Source organism: Balaenoptera musculus, chromosome 12 (genome assembly GCF_009873245.2).
Source record: "Balaenoptera musculus isolate JJ_BM4_2016_0621 chromosome 12, mBalMus1.pri.v3, whole genome shotgun sequence".
NCBI classification, from domain to species: domain Eukaryota; kingdom Metazoa; phylum Chordata; class Mammalia; order Artiodactyla; family Balaenopteridae; genus Balaenoptera; species Balaenoptera musculus.
The window spans coordinates 15,647,072-15,665,975 of record NC_045796.1 but is presented as its reverse complement, the minus strand read 5'-3'; the positions used below and the strand labels follow the sequence as shown (position 1 = coordinate 15,665,975).

The following is an 18,904-nucleotide window of genomic DNA, read 5'->3' as shown; positions in this document are numbered from 1 at the left end:
ACTGAATCACTTTGCTGTACAGCAGAAATTAACACAACATTGTAAATCAACTATACTTCAACTTAAAAAAATTAAATTAAATTTTAAAAAGTGAATATGAGGATTGAATCAAGAAGACAAGCTAAGCCCCTACTCCATCCCTCCTCCAAATCCTGGAACTTGCACACACAAACAGATTTCAAATAGTCAATATCCTTGCTAGAAAACCAGAGTGATGGCCATACTCTTTGGGGAAGCTTCTGAAAGATAGGAAGATGGAATTGGATTGGTGGAGAAAAGCACAAACCAAAATATGGTGGAAGTACTGGAGGGGGTCGCTAAATTCAAAGGCATTAGACACCCTACTTCTCAGATACAGGAGAGGGATGGGGACAGCTCCCAAAAAACTGGTGCACAGGCACCTTCCTGGGACACCTGTGTTGAGACACAGCCAGTGGATACGTTGGTCTCAGCCTCGGGGCCCAGCCGTGGGGGGCGGCTTACATCAATGTCACAGATTTGCTTGTGTACCGTGCTTCCCGGCTGGCAGTGCAAGGAAAAGCAGTATATTGTGACACTTAGGAAAGGGCAGCCTTTTGTCATTTGCACAGTGGGCAACCTCAGGACTAATTCTGTGAGAGACTGCAGGACGGGAAGCCAAGGAGCCGCATGTCCTATTTCCTACTGTCTTGAATGTCTAGAGACAGGGTGAGGTTGTCAGAAATCAGGTCCCCAGACAAGGAAAAGAGAGCATCAAAGCCAGGAATCGTCCGTATTAAAGGAAAACCCATATCATGAACATGGACACCAGACACAGCAAAGAGAAGCTTAGATGCCCTAGACAAGATTGCAGATCAGATAGGGGGGACTTTGAAGAGATTACCATCAGTATTCTCAGAGGCTTAAGGGAACTGTCCTACAAGGATTGAGAATTAGCTGTTGTGGGGAAAAAAATGGGTTAAAATCTTGGAAATAAAACTGTAGTGTCAAAATAAAAATCCAGTTAGTGGACTGAATAAGAATAGGGTTAACTGAATGAGAGAGGAAAGTTCAATCCAAGAAACTCTCTCAGAACATACTACCAAAAGGAAAACCATAGAAAATATAAAGGAAAAATCAAGAGACATACGAGACATACCGAGAAGTTCTAATACTCATCTCAAGTTACCGGTGAAAGTACCAGAGAATGTAGGGAAGAATGTATTCGAGGAAATAATAAAAAGGGGATTTATTGACTTTAAGCAAAATTTAGAATTTTCATATTAAAAGACTTAACAAGTGCTGAGCAGCATAAATGAAGTAGACTTACACCCAGACACATAATGTTGAAATTTCACAATGCTAAGGGTAAAAAAAAAAAAAAATTCTGAAGAGCTGCCAGAGAGGAAAAAAGTCTTGATGAGTCACAAAGGAGTAAGATTCAGATTGTCATCAGACTTCTCATTGACAGCACTGAATGCGAGGTGACACTGGGAAAACTGATTTGGAGTTCTGAAGGAACAGGATTTTCAATCTAGAATCCTTGAGTAGAAAGAAAGAAAAATTTGGAACAGAAAATACAAAGTAAGCTGGAATAAGTCAAACACAGTAGTTTGGCCTAGTAGAATTGGCACTGACATAAAAAGCAGAAACTCTAACGAATAGATAATTTTGACATAAATAAAAATTAAAATCTTCCATATGGAAAAATGATTTACAAAATCAGTAAAAGACCAGTAACAGTCTAGGAGAGGTTATTTGCAGTATAAATATAACAACGGGTTAAAGTGCCAAACATAAAAAGAATTTCCATAAATTAATACTCTAATCCTGCTCTCAGCAAGGCCTTCACTGGTCACCTTCTTTAAAACTGCCCCTGCCTGTCCCCAAGCTCCCTCTTTCTTTCCCTGCTATCCTTACTTATTTGTTTATTTTCTGCCTCCCCTCACTGAGATGTGAGTTTCATAAGGGCAGGGGTTTTGGTATGTTTTGTTCACTGCTGTATTCTCAGTGCATAGGACTTTGTTACATAGGAGTAGTAGGTGTTTAATAAATCTATACTAAAGAAATGAATAGGATAAGTAGAAGATAATAAGACTTATCTATGAGCTCGTTAAAACATAAATTAATATTAAACGTTAGTGAGGATGCAAAGAAATAGAGACTTTTATACGGTATTGGTGAGAATATAAATTGTAAAGCCTTTTGGATGATAGTTTGTTAGTATTTAAAATTTGAAATGTCAGAACAATTCTAACTTCAGGACTACAGATTTTTTTTAAAAAAGGGGGGGAATATTTACTCAGGTACAAAAAAAAATCTATATATAGGATACTAATTGCAGCATTTTTTGTAATGGTGAACATTGGAAGCAATCCAGTGTTCATCGTTAGCGGTGATTACATATATTTGGTGTATCCTTTTGCACAACAGAAACAGGTAGCCGTTGAAAATGATAAAGTATATATCGGGGGAGTGACATAGAGCTCTCATACAGATTGTGAAATTGAAAGTTTGTCCATACAAACGTATGGACACCAAGGGGGGAAAGTGGTGGTGGTGGTGGGGGTGATGGGATGAACTGGGATATTGGGATTGACATGTATACACTGATATGTATAAAATAGATAGTAAGAACCTGCTGTATAAAAAATAAATAAAATAAAATTCAAAAAAATAATAAAATAAAATAAAATCTCGGAAAAGAAAAAAAACACACGTTGAAAGAAGTTGGACTAAAATGAATATAGCGTAATCCAGTTTATGTTAAGAAAAAGCCAGCATACGTCTTTATATGTGTAAAAACACATAAAATGGAAGCTGGAAAGCTGTTCACCTTCTGAAATCAGTGACTTCTGATTTCAGAAGAGGAATAGTAAGGAAGTTCTTTCATATTTTCTCTGCGTATTTTTGTACTCTATCTTGGCACTAGAGAGATGCAGGATTAACAATTGCTGTGATCTGAATGCCTATTTTGTGCCTTGTATTGGTAGGCCCATTACATACGTGAGCACATTTAGTTTGTAAATCTGGTTTGCAAATGAGAAAAGTTGCCATATTGTGTTAAGTGACTTGTCCAAGGTTATGTTCTATATTGCTTTATGCATACATATTGTTAAGTAAAAAGGGATTATATCTAAGAGGTTTAACTGCTTTTTTTAACCTTAAAACTATTGAGGACATCTTTTTATGTCAGTAAATGTAGATCTATATCATCTTTTTTGGCTTGTGGGACCACACGGCTTGTGGGATCTTAGTTCCCCAACCAGGAATCGCACCCGGGCCTTTGGCAGTGAAAGTGCGGAGTCCAAATCACTGTACCGCCAGGGAATTCCCTATATCATCATTTTTTTAATGCCTATATAATGCCACATCTTGTAGATGTACCATAATAGATACAACCATTTCGCTGTTAATGGACACTTAGGGTGTTTGCAGTGTTGGGCTATCATAAATAAGCTGTAACATACACATGATAAACAGATCCATAATTGCAGAGTCAAAGGGGATTCACATCCTTGTCAACATGGCTTTTTGTCTTTTGTCTAAATCTGTGATAAACAATAAGAATAATCTCATCTACACCTTTATGTGATTTAGAAGTATTTTATTTGCAAAACAAAAGTGAGCAGCCCTCTGTTAGCTCTACCATTCAGGCATAAAATGAGTAACTATATATTGATCCTTGTTTCATTCTGATGTTGCTAGAGATGCAAAATTTTGAAATTGTAACGATTACAAATGAAGAACTTATGGGTGTTATACATTCCACTTATCACTTACACAGTTAATATTTTAAGAATATTTCTAGCCTCAGGTTTTGTGCAGAAAGTCTCATCATTTTTAGTTATTTTTCATAGGTACTGTTTTTAATGGAACGGTGGTGTAGAAAACCCTAAATTTCATACAATGAAAAACCACTTAGGTTTGGAATGGGTTATATTGAGAATGTAATAGTTGAGTATAGGTGCATTTGCCTTTCAGGTAATGTGTTTTCACTAAATCAATGACTACTGAAATCTCAACCAGGAAGTAGCCAGAAAGCTCCTTCTTTCCTTCACTTCCTTTCTTGTGGGTGCCGGAAATGGACAATAAAATATCTCCTGAGGTGATCCCTCCAGGGCACAGCCATTTTCTATGTAAGACTGAACTTGTCTGGCTCACATGCCCCTTGGGAAGGAGTGTCATGGAGTGGTTTTGTCCAGTGGCTGAATGCAGAGGGGGAGGCCGTGCGCGGTCGTTGTGTCTCTTTTGGTTCCTGTCGGATTGTGTCCAGCTTGGAATCAGAGCCAGGAGCGGGAATAGGAAGGCCAGGAACATTTCTTAGGAAGTAGCCACTCTCCAGCATTCATGGCTGGACAATTCATGATCTGATGTGGCCAAGCCTCCGTGGACAGCTCAGAATTGATTCCATGTCACCTTATGACCGGGGGGATAACAGCAGTCGAGGGTCTCCTCACCGCTGTGCTGAGCTCGAAGTCTGGGAAACTGGCCTCAGAACCCGCTTTTTTCACGATCTGCTCCTCGCCTCTTTGCTGGGCAGACACATGCATCCCCCTTGACACACATAAATAACAGCAGGGGTAGGCAGCAGACTCTTGCTTTATTTTGCCGGTATGCATTGAATGCCTCCTGCATTTCACACTCAGGCCTCCAAGCTGGGGACGCAGGAGCGATCCCTCCCCAAAGGGTCCCTGCCTTCACGGCACTTACAGTCCACTGGTGGAGCCGTGTGTCCATCAGATCATCACGTTAATAATTACAAGGCTGAAACGTGCTACAGAAGCAAATCTCAGCGCCGTGAGCTGCTGTAACGGGGGGCCCAGCCAGGCCGTGCTCAGCACAGCAAATGGAGGAAGGGGTGGCCTCCCTAGGGAGCACTGATCCCAGGACCGGGCATGTGCTGGCAACTTGTGCCTCTGAGAACGGCCCATCGAGGGTTAAACCCCGGGCCTGCAGGAATTGCTGCAGTACAGATCCCCATGGAAATGGCCATCCAGGTGGAGCTGCCGCTGACCAGTACCTTGGCTTTGCCTTTTCAGGCGCAGTTTGACATCGCCGTGGCCAGTGAGGTCATGGCAGTGCTGGCTCTGACTGACAGCCTCGCGGACATGAAGGAGCGGCTGGACAGAATGGTGGTGGCCAGTGACAGCAACGGGCAGCCCGTGACGACAGGTGATTTGGTACGTCCATCTCAGAAGCTCCAGAGAGCTCGCTGCCCCTGTTCTTTGGTGATCAGGAGAAGGAAGGTTTTCTTCCTCTTACATCACTGGGTAACAATGGGAATTCAGAGAGTTTCTGCACACATTTTCCTGCTCACGATCCCGTTTGTCTTACAACTTCATCGTGTCCTCACAGGCGTTTATAACGTGCTTGTACCTGACTGCAACCAAAGCATATCTATCTCATGAGCTTTTCACGATCCTTTCCAGTCCTGATCTCTGCTCTGCCTGGGGTGCGGTCATCCTGCAGCCTGTGGCTTTTTTAAAAAAGTGTGATCTATGCTGCCTTTAAATTGAGGGCAAATCACCTTTCCAAGAAATAAGAAGTGACTCCACCTTCATGAAAGGGAAGGTTGAGTTAAAAATGGCACATTTTTGGCTCCAGCCTGCTCCCTGGGCGCCCTGGCTTGTTTAATTTTGTGCCTTCGACTTGGGTTTCACATTATAAAAACAGAGCTCCCCCTTAATCATTCTTACTCATGTAGCTTTCTGTTGCGTGGAATGATGCTTCTTACAAAGCTTTCATGGTACCCTGGCACACCACCACCTTTCTTAGTGCTTTTTGTGATTTGGCATGCTAATCTTTTTTCCTTTTTTTAATAACCAACTTTACTGTTAATCCCCATCAATGGTGTAGCTATTTCATTTGCTTGTACGTGTTTATAAGCACATAGTACTTAGTACAACGTAGGCAGCCATTACTCTAAATTTAAGCTTACTTTCCCACATATCGAGTCACGTACCATAATGGAATCTTAAATGCACACTGATGATTGAAAAACAGTTGTGAAAAGAAGACAGGCAAATTAATATTTTATTAATTCCAGGGCCTTGGGATATAATTTTAAACCTTTGCCAAAATGTCTTGGTTAACTTTTGACTCTTTTGAAGAGATGAATCTGAATGACTCGAGTCTTGTCAAGTAGATTAAATAGATATATTTATATCAGCAGCCCATGGAATGCTTAGTATAAGGCTTAAAGAGAAAACTCAAACCCAGGTTGCTGTAAAAGTACTGCTTTTTAAAAATTATCGACATCTCAACATTTCTCTCTAAACTTGCGTATAATAGTTTCTGTATAAATATTTATCTGTATCTTCTTAATCTTAGGTATCAATAAATATGTGCCAGGAGTAGTTTGAAACTTTATCCACAAATATTTCCCTAAACTTACTCTTTTGGTTTGTAATAAAACTCTTGGATCTGGACCAAAAAAACCCAAAGTTAACTCTTTTTAGTTTTCTTTTGTGTTTCTTGTTTGCAGAAGGTACCTGATTTCTTCATATATTTATAATAGGAAGGTTACAGTTCTTGCAAGGTTTATTTTCTGCAATAAAGTAGAAAGTAAATTCAATTTTTAAAGAAATCTTCAATGATTAAATATTATAAAAATACAAAAATAGAAACTGATCATATACGAGAAACACTTAACATTGTTGGTGATAGAGGTAGAAGGAGAAAGTAATGAACGAATGCACCTTGGAGAGCTAAAGAGTCTCTAGATTCTACCACCTGATCTGTTAGGATCTGTTGCATGCCATATTTATTTTTTCAGGGCCACGTTCACATGCATTTGCTCGTATTATGGCCTTCCAGTAACTGACTAATCTGTTGAAAGGTACTTGCCCAGTGTCTTTAGAAAAGGTGGAAGGGAGTTTTTTAAAAAAAGCTTCCCCTTGTGGCCTTCTTTGGCACAAATAGTTTCCCCAGTAGCTCTCAGACTTCATCCCTGCCGTGTCTCTTCCTCTACCTCTTCTTTTCCAGGAATGGGATAGGGAGCTTCGAGAGAGCCCAGCTCAAGCATTATAGGATTGGAAGGAAGCAGCCACAATCTGTGTACAAGTGGCATCAGCTCCATTCTAGGCAGACATAGCACGAGAGACAGAAAAGGAGAAGCCTTTCCAGTGCAACAGTGTTCTGAGTGCCTTCTGTTATCTGTGGGATGAGAGGTCGAGAGAGGCTGGGAAACCAGAATGGGTGCCTTTAGACACGTCCCTTTCCCTTTCTTCGTTCCCTCTGTGTAACAAGCCTTGTTTTCGTTCTTCATCTGATTTCTCGGGGCAACAGTGTAATCTCTGGTAATGAAAAATGATGTGCATAATTGCAAATTGAAAGGTATGGCAAGCCTCTTATTTCCATCAAAGGAGGTTTTTTAGAAAAATGCAGTGACTACTACTTCCCCATCACATCTTAGAAGGGTTGGCATCCATTCAGGTGGAGGAGAGATGGACAGAGGCAAGAGCGCTGTGTCACCTGTAGCTCAGAGGTGACGGCGGCCGGTGGGGATGCCCACGTAGGAGGTAGGCTGGTGAGAAAAGGCTGAGAGGCCCTTGTGCGAACGATTTTTTGTCAATAATCTAAATAAGTGGGCTTTTTTCTCCCTTTCCTTTAGGGGGTGACAGGTGCTTTGACTGTTCTGATGAAAGACGCAATAAAACCAAATCTGATGCAGACCCTAGAAGTAAGTGATTTTCTTTTCATAGACATTGTCGACAGAGTTGCATTAATTAGATTGCTTGTGCGTTCCCACACGTGAGCATTTCCAGCCAATGTGAGCCCATGAGGAGCATCAGAGTAACTGCTTGGTCATCCCCCCAAAAGTTCAAAGTTCTTTGATATGATTCATATCTTGGCTAATGAAGTACTAATTGACCAGAGGAGAAACTTAGAAACTCAGTGTCTGATATCTCAGTAACTTGTGTAGCCACGTTTATCACGTTTACATGATGTTTTCTATGTTGCATTTTTTTTTTTTGACTCAGCTTCTCATAATCCTTAAGTTTGGGGAGTTTAGGTTTGTTGTCTTTTTTTTCTCCAAGCAAAACGCAGAGTATTCGATAAAATTAAACATACACAAACACACACACACACACACGAGTAATGCTGAGAAATGTTTTCCAGGAAAGTGTGCTGTGCTCCACTTTTTTAAGAAGGTCGTTTTTTGTATATGGCTTGCTCAGTGGGGGCTGACACAGCCAATGCTTTTCCTTCCGGAGCGCTTGCTCTCTTGCTTTTGACGCCTTGCTTTCCTGGACCTTCTCAGTGGCCTCTCCTCCGTCTCTTTCACTGCCTTCTTCTCACTTCTCCAGCTGCGCTTTCCTCCAGTATCAGCCATGTGATAACCCTTGAACTCTGGTTCTGAATCTCCTGACCTCAGCATTTCAGACTTGTAGGTGTGGTTACCAAGAGCTGCTAGGGTGGGTAAAAGTCATTTCAAAGTTATGCATAAAAAAAGCATCTTTGATTCCTATCCACCTCCTACCTCCTCCCAACTCGTTCCATCCCCCAAACCTGGTCAGTGGTTCAAGCCCAAAACCCACCTTCTTGTCATTTTCTACATGGCACAAAATATTATCTGAGAGCCCCTATTTCTTTGTTTGTTTACTGTATTTCTCCTCCCACCAGGATGAGAGCAGGACTTTTTCCATCTTGTTCACCATCATATCGCCAGCTCCTAGAAAGTTCCTCACACATATTAAGTGCTCAGTAAACACTTGCTGAAGAATTAAATGGATATTTATTGTTTTTACTCCATTGCTCCTAAAAATATATACATGTTAAATAACTAAATGAATGAGAAAAAATGTATAAAGAGACATGATTCTGCTTCATCATAACACTTCCCCCTCAAAAATGAACACATTATCATCATCATTAGGGATGATCAGCTTACTGTTTTAAATAATTTGGTAATTGCAATCATTGTTGCTTTTGTTGTGGTCATCCATTTACAATGCTTGGTGTCAGTCTATTTATCTCTTGTAAAAATAAAATACAGTGTGTGTGTGTGTGTGAAAAAAAAACACAAAACATAATTATGGATGAACTTAGTACTTATTATAAGTTTAGGCAGAAAATAGATACTTATATACTAGAATCATATTCCTGTTTAATCTTTTTCTAAGATAAGTAATACTTTGGGTTTAGTCTTATTATAACTATTGAGAAAAATTACCCCAAACTTGGAAATACCAAAAAGAAACTTGCATATCCTCACAATGTCATTCTAGAGTAGTGTCACAGGCTTATCTAAGAACTTTATGACTATAGGTTAACTTGAGGATTTCTGTCCTGTAGAGATACAGATGTCAAGAAGAGATCACTTTAAAGGTTATGGTTCTATTCCCCCATAAGGGCATAAACTAATTTTGTCTCAAATTTAGAAAAATTATTTTGGTATAAACTACATAATCATTTTCCTCTTCTTGTATTATCTTGCTGATTCCTTTATTTAAAAGCTAAATAAAAAATAATAATAATAATTATCTTTCTTAGATTAAAAATTGCTCCCACCTTTCGTACATATCCCACTCTAAAAGGCTAGTTTCTTGTTAGTTGAATGAATTACTGGGTTGGACTGCCCCTAAGCAGCTCTTATTGTGCTCACATTTGTGACGTCATTTTGATGTCACAGGCAATGGGCATTGTTTGAAAAATGAACACAGCATTCAGTTAAAATATCTGCATGTATGAACTCTGCTACCTGGGTCCTAAATATTCATTCCACATTAACCTGGCTAATCAGTGGCAGTAGGAACCTAAATCAACAAATGATCTAAAAATCACTGGTTAATGTACAGATTCTGCTTTAGTGCTCATGTTTGAACACACTTGATTGTTAGTCCCAGAGGAGGTTATCAAGGGTTCCGTTGCTGCAAGGTGCCAGGAGACCAGTAGTTCCCAACCCTGGCTGCACATTAAAATCTCATGGAAAGATTTAAAGATGCTGATGCCAAGCTCTCCCCCAGACAAAGTGAACTCTAGAATGTCTGGCAGGTGATCTTTATATATGTATAAACTTGAGAACTTCCCTGTGGAAGAGAGAGAATAAGAGATCTTAACATTTTACCGTGGGTTAACCGTATGTAGTGTTGAGGAAAACACCCACTTGCTGCAGTCTTTTGTCCAATATGGGAGCTACTGGCCACTTGTGGTTATTTCAATCTAAATTAGTTTAAATTAAATAAAATTTAAAATACAGTTCTGCAGTCATAATGACTGCAGTCATTCTATTTCTATTTATTTATTTATTTTCACCAGCCACATTTTAAGTGCTCCATAGCCACATGTGGATGGTGGCTATTGTATTGGAGAGTGCAGATACAGAATATTTAGAGCACTGCAGAAAGTTCTTTGGATAATGCTTTTTTAGATCTCTGGTCAGCAAAGAGCAACTGAAGTTTTAATCTTATGAAATGTTTAAAAAGTCCATTATGGAGAGTATTCACAGCTTTGTCATCATAGAAACCAAGATAGTTCCTGTTATTACTTTCCTAAGTGTTCTGCATATAAAATAAAATATTGAACTCAGGATAGATATTTTTATGTCTTTGGGTTAGTGATAGAATTTCTTAAACAAAGTATTAACTCAGTATACTGCATCATATGAGTATAAATATCAGTTGAGTGTGTGAGTATTTGTGTCTGTGTTTGAATGTCCAACAGTGATGGTCTAAGAATTTTTCTATTTAAACCACATACTGGGAGTTCAAAAACCAGGGCTCTAATACTGCTTTCGTGATTAATCTGCTGTGTGGCTTTTAATTTCATTTTAAATTAAAATTAGATGCTCCCATCTAGTCCCCAGAGTGTTATCCCAGGAATAGCAATGTGTTTATGCTGATCCAGCCGTACCCTGTCACCTGTCGCCCTGGAGACTGGTGCCCGGTGCTTCTCAGACAGATGGCCAGGGTAAGGGTTACAGGGCATAGGAGAGTGAAGCCAGCCGCCCCTCCAGGGGTGGAGCCTGTGACCTGGTCTCTTTAAACGTTTCTCATCGGCTCCGCTAGCTTTCCACAGGCGGCCACGTCCTAGGACTGGCAAGGCTAGGAGGTGATGGAGGCATTAATACCTTTTAAACAGTGTTTCCGTCAAAGCACTTAAAAGGCTTATCTGCATAGAAGTGAGAAACTATAGATGGATAGACAGGTGGAGATCTAGACAGTAAACACGCATGTATGCATTTCCATAAACACGTATCCGTGTATTATTTCCACAGACATTTGTATGGCCGTATCCATAGTCTGTGACTGTCCCTCCTGAGGACTTTGGGGGGAAAAGTAAATAGAAAACTCTGAGTGGGGGCTTCCCTGGTGGCGCAGTGGTTGGGAGTCTGCCTGCCAATGCAGGGGACGCAGGTTCAAGCCCTGGTCTGGGAAGATCCCACATGCCGCGGAGCGACTAGGCCCGTGAGCCACAATTACTGAGCCTGCGCGTCTGGAGCCTGTGCTCCGCGACGGGAGAGGCTGCGATAGTGAGAGGTCCGCGCACCGCGATGAGGAGTGGCCCCCACTTGCCACAACTGGAGAAAGCCCTCGCACAGAGGCGAAGACCCAACACAGCCAAAAATAAATAAATAAATAAACCCAAAGTTTAAAAAAAAAAACAAAAAACTGAAAAGAAAAAAGTAACAGTACTATTGATGGTTATAAATAAATATGGAAAAATAATCAATTTAAAAAAAAAAAAAGAAAACTCTGAGTGGCTTTGATAAATTCTTTTTCACTCTCAGTGATGATTTTTCTTTCACTGCCTTTCTTCCTGCTTTTGTTCACCTCTCTCAGCTTTGAAACACGTTCGCTCACAGCCCATCCTGGTTCATGGGAACTTTCCATGGCTCCCAGGCCCCATCCCCGGCATCACTCCCTGCCTTCCCCATGTCAGTGAAAGGGCAGCCTGTATTTTCACAGGTGGAGCCAAGGCTTCACACACACAGACCTCAGTGGCCCTGGCTGACTCTGAATACAGCCTAAACAATTTAATGCATGTGGGTGATTTCTTTAGAGAGGGCTACAGTCTCTTCTCTTTGACAAAAGAGAAGTGTAGAAATGAAAGTAAGAATGACTATATGACAGATTTTGTTTACATAATTAAAATCTAAAGTTTTTGAGAATTCCCTTATTTTTTTTTTTTTTGCCTTTTTAGTAACTAACATTTTAGTATGGATGAAATTTTTCTTTTGTTTTAATAATTACCAGGTAACTTAACTTAAAAAATTAACAGGTAAGAGAAACAATAAGAAAGACAAAGTTTTTAAAAATCAGAATAAGATTATTATTGTAAATATAAAAATGGCTTATAATAAAATGTACTTGCCCTGCCATGATTCCCACGATTCATTTATTGTGTTGATTTTGTGATTAGATTTTTCTTGAATTGGTTAATTTCTTAATGGGGTAAACAATTTAAACAAGCCTCTTAGACCATCAAGGTTTAATTCCATTCTTTGTAATAATATAATGCAGAATAATATGAAATAAGGTTTATTTCATGGTCACTGAGACAGCTAAAACAGTGGCTTATCAAAATTATAGTAGGAAATAACTGATTGTCATAGCTTTTTAAAATTTGCTCTTCCGCTTCCACAGGGGACGCCTGTATTTGTGCATGCTGGCCCCTTTGCCAACATTGCCCACGGCAACTCTTCAGTGTTGGCTGATAAAATTGCCCTGAAACTGGTTGGTGAAGAAGGATATGTAGGTAAGTCACTTTTTTTAAATGTAGTTTTTGAAGAATATTGAAGAAATCTGAAAGGTGATGGCTGGAACAGAGTGAGATCCATTCTGACTTGAAATATATTCTTGTAAGCCCACCTTTCAGAGATGGCCTCAGTACTGGAAAAACCCTAAGGTCTGGGCTGTACTAGTGACATGACATTGTGGTTGAACCATAGATTTTGATGTCAAGTGCATGTGGTTTAGAATATAAGCTCTGACACTTGCTGACGACGTGACTTTGGGTACAGTGTAATGACCTCTGAGCCTCAGCTTTCTCAGCTGAGAAATGGTGATAACAATATTGTATCAAACCTTATAGGGTTATTTTGAAAACCAAATGAGATTATTTATTCATTCAACAAATATTTATTGACAACCTAACACATACAAGGCATGCAACTCAGAGCTGTGGCTACGCGGTGAGCAAAGCAGAGCCCTGCTGGAGCATACTGTGTGTAATTTAACAGGAGAAAATGCTCATTAAATGTTAGCCAATACTAGCAGTAATAGTAATACTGATTACTTGAAATGAAATCAGTCTGCTCTTTGTTGAATCCGAGTGTGGTTTTGTGGCCTAATGGAGGGGAGATTCCCAACCATTAGACTAGGACATTTTTATTAGTAGGGCCTCAGATGTTTTGCTGCTGTGAAGCTCTTCTCTGTGGTACCTGCTTCTCTCTGGCTTTTGTTGGATATTCCAGCCATAAAGAGGGGGACACTGCCATAGAGTTTGCTCAGTCCGTGCCAGCCCCAATCCCACCCACAATATTAAGGTTGTAAGAAAGAAAAAGATAAACCAGGATTCATGGAATATCACCTTAATTTGACATCTGAGGCATTACACTGGCAGATTTTCACATGCCAACAAGTAATTTACATTCACTGCGTGAGTGTCTATAATCAAGTCTAGCAATTGCTTTTTTCACACTGATCATTAGCCTTGTATCTCAGAAGTGAGTTATTTTACATGAAAAGATTCTGCTGGACAGAAGATCTTAGCTCTGCACTTTTACACTCGGCCATTAAAAAGATCACTCAGGGTGGTTGAGTCTGTTTTAAGAATTCCTTACAGACATACAGTCAGGATCAAATGAGGATTTATATAGTTCATTTCTCAAAGGTCTGCATTATACAGCTCTCGTGTACTTTGCTGCTTGGGTACCAAATCCGCTATGAGAGTAGCTAGACATGCCGTCTAAGTGGATTTGCTCAATTGATCACAGCATAATTGTAGAGCTAATGGAGGAGGTTGAGTAAGGGCAGGCACTGAAAAGTTGGATGCTTACGTGAAGTGTAGGTTCTAAAGCATCAACTCCACAAATAAAAGAGTTTCTAGAAGAAAGCACTCTATCTTATGCTGACAGAGCTCTCTGCCTCTGTACCAATCCTTCCTTTATCAACACATATTTATAGAATATGTGTTGTCATGGCTAAGGATTTTTAAAGGCATAGGCTGGTGATGTACGCAGAACATACTAGCTCTCTGTGTGACCTTGGACAAGCCGTTAGCATCTTTGGGCGTGTCCCTTGTAGACAGTCTCATCTGAAAAATGAGAAGCTGGACTAGACAAGGAATTGGAGCTGGATAGTTAGCCATGGACCCAGAGTTAGAAGCTGTGGAATCGGAACCCTGCCTGGTAACATGACTTGAAGCCATTTACTTAACTTCTCTAGTCTCTGTGTCCTCTCTGATAAAAGGAGAATACCTGTGCTGCAGTATTTTAATGAGTAATATCAAAAGAGAAAGTGCTTTTAAACCTATTGCAAATGTCAATAATTATGTGAATTATTTCTATGATCTCTTCTAGTCTAAGAGGCTGTAAATGGGAGATAGTTCAGTGACAGTGAAATCTGTCCACTGCCGGAGGTTTAGAAGGCTAGTTCTAGAATCAGAGTATCTCTGTCAACTCCTTTCAAGTTGTGTAACTTTAGGCAAGGTAACCCTTCTGTGCCTCAGTTTCCTTATCTGTAAAGTAAGGATTTTAATAGGACTTGCCTCATAGGTTTGAAATGAGGATTAAATGACACCATGTATAAGTCCTGGCATGGCACCTGACACATGGTAAGACAGGATAATTCTTAGCCACTTCTCATTATTCACTCCATTTAGTGATACATGACTAATGGAGGTTAAATTTCCTTTTTTATTTAGTTTTTATTTTCAGCTGTGGCAAAATGCTTAGAACATAAAATTTATCATTTTAACCAATTTTTAAATTTTTATTTATTTATTTATTTATTTATTTTGGCTGCGCTGGGTGTTAGTTGTGGCATGCGGGATCTTCAGTTGCGGCATGTGGGATCTTATAGTTGCAGCATGTGAACTCTTAGTTGTGGCATGCATGCGGGATCTACCCTGACCAGGGATCAAAGGGGGGCTCCCTGTGTTGGGGGCATGGAGTCTTACCCACTGGACCACCACGGAGTCCCCACTTTAACCATTTTTAAGTGTACCACTCAGTGAAATGCTTTCGCATTGTTGTGCAACCGTCACCATCATTCATCTCCAGGACTCTTCATCTTGCAAAACTAAAACTCTGTATCCGTTGAACAACAACTCCCCACCTCTCCAGTGCCTGAAACCACCCTTCTACTTTCAGTCTCTGAACATCACTATTCTAGATAATTCATACCAGTATTTTTCCTTTTGTGACTGGCTTATGTCACTTAGCATAATGTCCTCAAAGTTCACGCATGTTGTAGCATTTGTCAGAACTCCCTTACTAATTAATTAAGGCTGAACAGTACTCCATCGTATGTATGTAACGCATTTTGTTTATCCATTCATCTGTCCATGGACACTTGGGTTTCTTCCACCTTTTGGCTGTTGTGAACAATGCTGCTATGAATATGAGTGTACAAATATCTCTTTATATATTATTTTTAATATATAAAGATCATGGTCCATTATGTATAACTGTGTAACACCAGTGACTTAGATCAGTATAGACCACAAGACTCAAGACCTGTGGTGTTAAACTCTCACGAAGGTGGCAAATTGATGCTCCAGCTCCATGAAATGCTGGGAGCAAAGTCAGTGTCCTGAACAGTGGGAATAAGGAACTACGCGCTTTCCCCGTTGCCTGGTCAAGCCCGGTCTGTGGGCTGGTTCATTCCTTGCACTTGGAATAAACTTATGGTAGATTGCTCCCGCTCCCAGTTAATATCTGGTTCCTTTAAAATATTTTTTAAAACACTCCTCTAGTCACTTTGGTCACAAAAATAGTCGCATTTTGTTAAAAGGATATGGGTCCAGTCTCAGGAAAGCTCCAAATCTCATTCAAATTGAAGCTTCACCCTGCCTTCCTGGGTCTGCCTCTGGGCGACAGTGGGAAGGGGAAGGCGGCTGCTTCTCTGACCCCCCTCACCTTGCACTTAGGTCGACTCTGGCCCCTCCAGGGTTGAAGGTTGGCCATTCGATGGTACCAGTCTGACCTCTTCCGCACTCTTGGCAGAAGACCTCTGGGCTGTATATCTCCCTTTCAGAAAATCCTGCTGCTGGTGCCACACCTGGTCTCTGGGTACCGCAGCCCTTCGACCTCTGACCTCCCATCAGTGGGAACGCAGTTACGTCTCTCGCACAACCCTGTCACGGGCTGTTTCTTTTCAGCTCATGGACGTTTTTCATACCCCAGTCCACCCCTGTGTCCCTGATGGCAGTGTCACTCTTGATTCTTTGCAGTTGTTCTGCTACAGCCTCACTCACTAGCTCCAGAAAAGGGGGCAGCAGCTCTGCCTCCTTCCCACTGGAGGCGTGGGGTGGGACTGGCACATCCATAACTTTCTTTGAAGAAATCCTTCCCCGGGATTCCTTGTCAACCCCTTTCTTTGAAAGGTATCTCTTGGACTAAGGGATGCAAAGTGTATTTTCAAACAGTTCCTTTGCACGTGCTGCTAGGTCTAGCATCGTCCTTTGGCATGTGAGCAATTGACATGGTTTTGGGGTGTCAGGCCAAAGACCCCCATTTTAACATCCTTCTACAGAAGTTAAATGCAGTAGTACGGGTTTGTCTGAAGTCTGAGTATGAATTTATGTCCATAGAAAAGTCGTTGTATATAGGAGACTATCTCTCTTAAGATACAAAAATGCTCAAACTCAAAAAGATTGGTAATTTGGATTACATTTAAAAAATAAATTATTCATGATAAAAGGTACAAGATTAAAAAGGCATGTGACAGATTGGGAGGAAACATTTTCAAAGATAACAGACAAATGACCAGCCTTCAGAATAGATAAAACCGCCATGGACTACAGACTGATTGTTTTTAAAAAGGGACTTCCCCTGGTGGCGCAGTGGTTAAGAATCCACCTGCCAATGCGGGGGACACGCGTTCAATCCCTGGTCCGGGAAGATCCCACGTGTGATGGGAAATTATTAGAAGTCATGCCCCCCACCCCAATCTCATTTCTCTGCCCTCCCGACTAGAAGTGCCCACCGTCCTGGATTTGGGGTGTTGATGCTCGGGTTTTTAGTTATTGCTGCTAACTTACATATATTCTTTGGTATGTGTCAACGATTTTCATAAACTTTTTAAAAACTTAGGAGTAGGACCTCTTAATTACAGGTCACCAAATTTTACAACCTGATCTTCCAATGCTTGAGTGGAATTCACTTAGAATAATATTAAGTTAGACTAATTTGGGGGAGGGGTATTCATTTTGATTCCAGTATGGTTTATTGGTCATTTTCTGCTATAATACTGAAAATCCAGGTAATGGAGAGCAACCACATGAATTAGATTGCAGGCTTCAGCCTCCTGGATTTGAATTGCTCTCTGCTGTGTGCCCACTGTGACCTTAGGTAGGTCGAGTAACCTCCCCGAATCTTGGTTTCTCCTTACCTAACTCAAGGCTTGTTTTCAGGGCTTAGTGCAGTAATGCTGGAAAAGCACAGACCCTGGTGACTCTGGCCCAGACAGAACAGTGGACGCCAGCTGCTGTTACCACGTTAAGATGCTAATGATCTTTTACTTTTAAGATAAACCTTCACAAATACTAATGCATTCTTTCAAGTGAAGAATATCTGTGTTCTGACAATGGAAAACACTACTGCTTGTTCCCTTCTCAGACAAAGGCGTTTAGGACCATTATCCATAGAAGGGATCTGAGATTCTGAGCGGATCTGATGACTCCTTTGGGTTAGGGGAATCCTTCTGGAAATATGGGGATCCTTCTGGAATCCTTCTGGAAATGCTGTGTAGTTACCAGGGAGAAAGCAGAATGCCCTGGAACCCAGCAAACTCACAGGTGCATGATATCCAGTACATTTCCCTCTTTAAATTTTAAAGTCTTACTTGCTCACTACTGAAATAACAGGAAAAAGATTTTAGAATTTACAAAAGTAATGTGGTGTTGTATCTTCTCTAACCAGTTGCATCTAGCAACGATGAATATACCATCACTTCTCCGTTCTCTTGTCAACAGATACTTAGGTTGTTTCCAGTTGCTGTGTTATTATAAACAGTAAATGTTGTGATGAGCAGACATTCTTGCTCTTATCTCCTGGTGCACTTGTGCAAGAGTTTTACCCTAGGAAAAGATTAAATATGCTGGTAACGTCCTACATGTGAATAACATAAAACAAGAATTTTCCCTTGTTAAAGCCTCTCGCCCTCCTCCAGCTACTCCTTCCTCTGTAGGCTCCTTTGCTGAAGCACCGTCCCGGTGCCTGGGCTCATCCTCAGATCCTTTCTCTTGCTGCCCTGTACTTTCACCCTAGAACCTGACTGACCATCTCCACACATAGCCAGGACCTTTCCTTGACCACCATATATCCAGATGCCTCCTCACACTTAAAAATTTCTAAGCCATATTTTTGATTCTCTTTCCATAGGTCCCAATCCTGTTTCCCCATCTCAGTTGATGACAGTTTCATTCTTCTGGATGCTTTTGTCAAAGGCCTTGAAATCATTCTTCCTGCCTCTTTTTTATTCACACCCCAAACCCAGTCCCTCAGAATGGATGTGACCCAACCACGCCTGGCACTTGGCTGCCCCACCTGGTTCAGGTCACCACTCTCTCTCTCCTGGGCTTTGTGACAGCCACCCCTCACCGCTCCCTGACCACAGAGTCTGTTTCCACAGTGCCACCAGAGGGGTCCTGTTGAAGCCTAAGTCACACTCCATCCTGACTCTGCCAAGACCATCCAGTTCTGTATCTTTCAGAATAAACCCAAACATAATCTCTTCCACCGTCTGCCCCTCTGATGTCATCTCCTGCCCTGCCT

At 40.9% G+C, this 18,904-nt stretch overlaps 1 protein-coding gene across 10 annotated transcripts in view; it reads left to right on the top strand.

Moving 5' to 3' along the window:
- Window positions 1–18,904, top strand: part of MTHFD1L (methylenetetrahydrofolate dehydrogenase (NADP+ dependent) 1 like) — a 227,669-nt gene that overhangs the window by 79,576 nt on the left and 129,189 nt on the right. For all 10 annotated transcript variants that reach the window (XR_005022127.1, XM_036871033.1, XM_036871032.1 and 7 more), the window contains exons 18-20: window positions 5,001–5,141; window positions 7,574–7,642; window positions 12,549–12,660. Coding sequence is in view for 9 of the 10 variants with exons in the window: in XM_036871033.1 (XP_036726928.1) it covers window positions 5,001–5,141; window positions 7,574–7,642; window positions 12,549–12,660 (322 nt within the window). In the remaining variant the exon portion in view is untranslated. The remainder of the gene's footprint in view (window positions 1–5,000; window positions 5,142–7,573; window positions 7,643–12,548; window positions 12,661–18,904) is intronic.